General features: G+C 43.2%; 1 protein-coding gene across 1 annotated transcript in view; it reads left to right on the top strand.

Annotated features, from left to right (window-relative positions):
* The first annotated feature begins 1,060 nt into the window (after nt 1-1,060).
* Nucleotides 1,061-3,205, top strand: part of LOC138964879 (testis-expressed protein 264-like) — a 5,410-nt gene continuing 3,265 nt past the window's right edge. Inside the window, exons 1-2 of the mRNA XM_070336942.1 lie at nt 1,061-1,444; nt 2,253-2,474. Coding sequence (XP_070193043.1) covers nt 1,187-1,444; nt 2,253-2,474 — 480 coding nt within the window. The 5' untranslated portion in view covers nt 1,061-1,186. The remainder of the gene's footprint in view (nt 1,445-2,252; nt 2,475-3,205) is intronic.

Genomic DNA, 3,205 nt, shown 5'->3' with positions numbered 1-3,205 from the left:
GAGAGAGAGACAGAGAGACGGACAGACAGACAGACAGACAGACAGACAGACAGAGACTTAGAGAGAGAAGACGGATCGAAGAAGGCGTCGTAGAGAAAGAAAACTATGCCAAGAAATTCAAAAGCACGTATTATATTATTTTACAAATACTATAACAAACGTCAAGGATGAACATAATTAAGCCATTTGACCGTTCTCTCTTTTCGGGATCACACGTCATTCTGACCCGTCCATTGTTTTTCTGCAGATATTTGTTTCTGATGTTTGTCTACTCAAGGTCTGGATACACTTTCTGACACTGCCATTCGGGGTGCAGTTCTGTCCCTTTGATCCGCGTCAATTTCTTTTCACTAATAACATCTGATTCTACATTGTCGAGGTAGCAATAGCAACAGCACAGTGTGTGTGTGTGTGTGCGTGTGTGTGTGTGTGTGTGTGTGTGTGCTGTGTGTGTGTGTGTGTGTGCGGGTGTTTGTGTGTGTGTGTGTGTGTGTGTGTGTGTGTGTGTGTTCCTACTGATGTAGACTGACTGACTCAGTGACACACCGTGACCGATCGTCAAAGTGTCTCAACTGGTACTGTCACATCACCAAGGAGAAGAAGAAGAAGAAGAACTCGTGAAATCAAGTTTGAACTAAACTGCAGTCCCCATCCATATAATATTATGGGCGTTTATTTCTCAATTTAAAGCTATCGTCCACACTGCCTGACTTGAGTCCCTCTAACAACGATGATTCGTCAAGTTGATAAAATAAGAAATTTCATGTTGAATTACATAATGAATAATGTAGTATTTAAAGACTGGCAGAAAATTGTTGTTGCGGAAAAGATTACGTGTCACTCTTCAAGCCACCGGAAAATGATGAAAGAACCCAGTGACACGTTTCACTGCTCAGTCCCGGGGACTGATTCACTGCCGGAGGTTGCTCGTAGTGGTCGCGGGTATTTAAGACGGCAAAACAGTCGACTGCGAACATTATTGAATTTGTGATAGGTGAAATACCAAATGGACCGAACGTTATCATCCCCAGTTCATGCATTAAAACAATAATCACATCCCAATTAACTACTCCGAAAGCAGCGGCGAAAGTGAAAGTAGAAATCAAGGGCAGGTCACTCCATAATTGCGGAAGTTGAGATAGCTGCTATTTTTGCTCACAGCTGACAAAGCCAGTATTTTGCCAAGATGGATACTTGGATGATTCTTGCAGCTATCGGTGTTTTGGTGCTGCTTCTCATCGCAACCGTAGTCGCTTTGATCGTCTACTCGGGTGCGTTTGAGACAGTGGAGGTCGGAGCAGGCAAGCCTCCCATCGGCAAGGTCGTTATTGCCTACAAGTTTGCCAGAGGTCCGTACAAAAATGTCGGCCCTGCGTTCGTCGAGGCTTGCTCTATTGCCCCAAAACACACAATGCTTGGCATCTACTACGATGATCCGAAAAAGGTCAGTATACGAAAGGGGATTTTGAGATAATGTCGTGTAGTGTCAAACACACGAGATAGAATTGTGAAGGAAGAACTTGAACAAGGTGCTGAATCTTCACTCGTGATTTGCTTTTATTTCAGTTTCACTTTCAGCCTAAACGTTGTGATGTATTATTGAGTGCTTTGTTGTTGCAGCCCCCCCCCCCCCCCTTCCCCCTCGATTTAAGCGCATTGTATGAACATGATCAACTTGTGCAAATGTAAGATTGTTCTAGACTCAAGGAAATGTTTACCAGACTATAAAAACAACAACAAAACCCAAACTGCTGTGGACACAGTTTGTTCTCTTTAACTTGTCTTGACTTGATCAGTGGTTGAGAGTGAGACTTGTGAGAGCCTGTTCACGGTTCCATAGTTGATGGGGAAAAAAATACACAAAAAGGTTGCTAGGCGCGGCGGTGTAAAAAAATGTCTGTCACGATCTGGCAATCTGGGTCATATTTTGAAGAAAGGTTGTGCCAGCTAGTGTGCGTCCAGTCTACTCTTGAGGCTGTTAACTGTGGGAGCAGTGACCACTGAGTCTGGCAAACTGTTCCACATGTTTACAACACCACTGCTGAAGAAGTTTTGCATGATGTTCAGTTAATATCGAGGTTTCTCAAGCTGAGCTCCTCATGCAGTCAACTATAACTACGACCAAATACAATCTGTCAATCATGCATACGCTGATGATTATTACTATCTTAACATTTCACGTGGAAGCCAAACCAGGAAGACATAAGACAATCATAAAATGTTGATGATAATTTCTATCTTTAACATTTCAGGTGGAAGCGGACAGACTGCGACATGTTGTGGCAGCCATTCTAGCAGAAGAGGGCGAGGAGGTGGATGAGGAGTTAAAGAAAAAGTTTGAATCTGAAGGCTACAAAACCATGGAGCTGCCAAGTGTTGAACACGCTGTACGCAGCTCCTTCCCCTACAGCACTGCCTTTTCTATCCAAATGGCCATCTTGAAAGTCTATCCAAAGCTTGCAGAATACATTCAGGTACGGTGAAATAGTGTGGTTGCTAATTTTAAATTTGTTAGGTGCATGTATGTTGAGGGGGGAGGGGAGGGGTGCGATCAGGGCAAGTGGAAACTTATACTCGTGTTGTTCCCAGCCTTAGAAGACAAAGGGTCAGTTGGACCTGGATTGAAAGATCTACATAATATATCCAAATTTTCTGGCTTTTCCAGCTTGGTGGGAAAATTGATGGTAAGAATTAAGCCCTACATTTCAAGACTATAGCCTGTATAAAGGACAAGTTGGCCGGTCAGGGGTCAGACCAATGCGTCAGATCAAAAAAAGTATGCATCAATGACTATAAAGGCAGATGCCTAGGTACAACACTGATACTAGAGTGAGTAGAAAATTTGGGATAGAGGGAGACACATGTATGTATATATACAAAGTGCATAATGTGTGATAAGCTGGGGAGGTTGCTGTTTGAAAGTTCACTTGAACAAACCTCAAAAGTGTGTCTCTGAATTTGGCTGCTTGTGTAACTACTTGGATTGTTTTTATAGATCCTCATTTGCTTTTGAGCTCAGACACAGAGCAGAGGAATAATAACAAGAGGCGAAGCCTTCAAGGCTCACGTAAGAAATCGACAAACAGTAACACAAACTCAATCACTCCGTCACACATACACACACACACACACACAGACACACACAGTAAGCATAGGTGACACTGTGCAAGAAAGCGAGACACTAGATCTAGCCTACTTAAGCCTG

This window comes from Littorina saxatilis, linkage group LG4 (assembly GCF_037325665.1).
Source record: "Littorina saxatilis isolate snail1 linkage group LG4, US_GU_Lsax_2.0, whole genome shotgun sequence".
NCBI lineage: Eukaryota > Metazoa > Mollusca > Gastropoda > Littorinimorpha > Littorinidae > Littorina > Littorina saxatilis.
The sequence above is the reverse complement of the archived record's forward strand: the minus strand, read 5'-3'. Positions and strand labels throughout refer to the sequence as shown.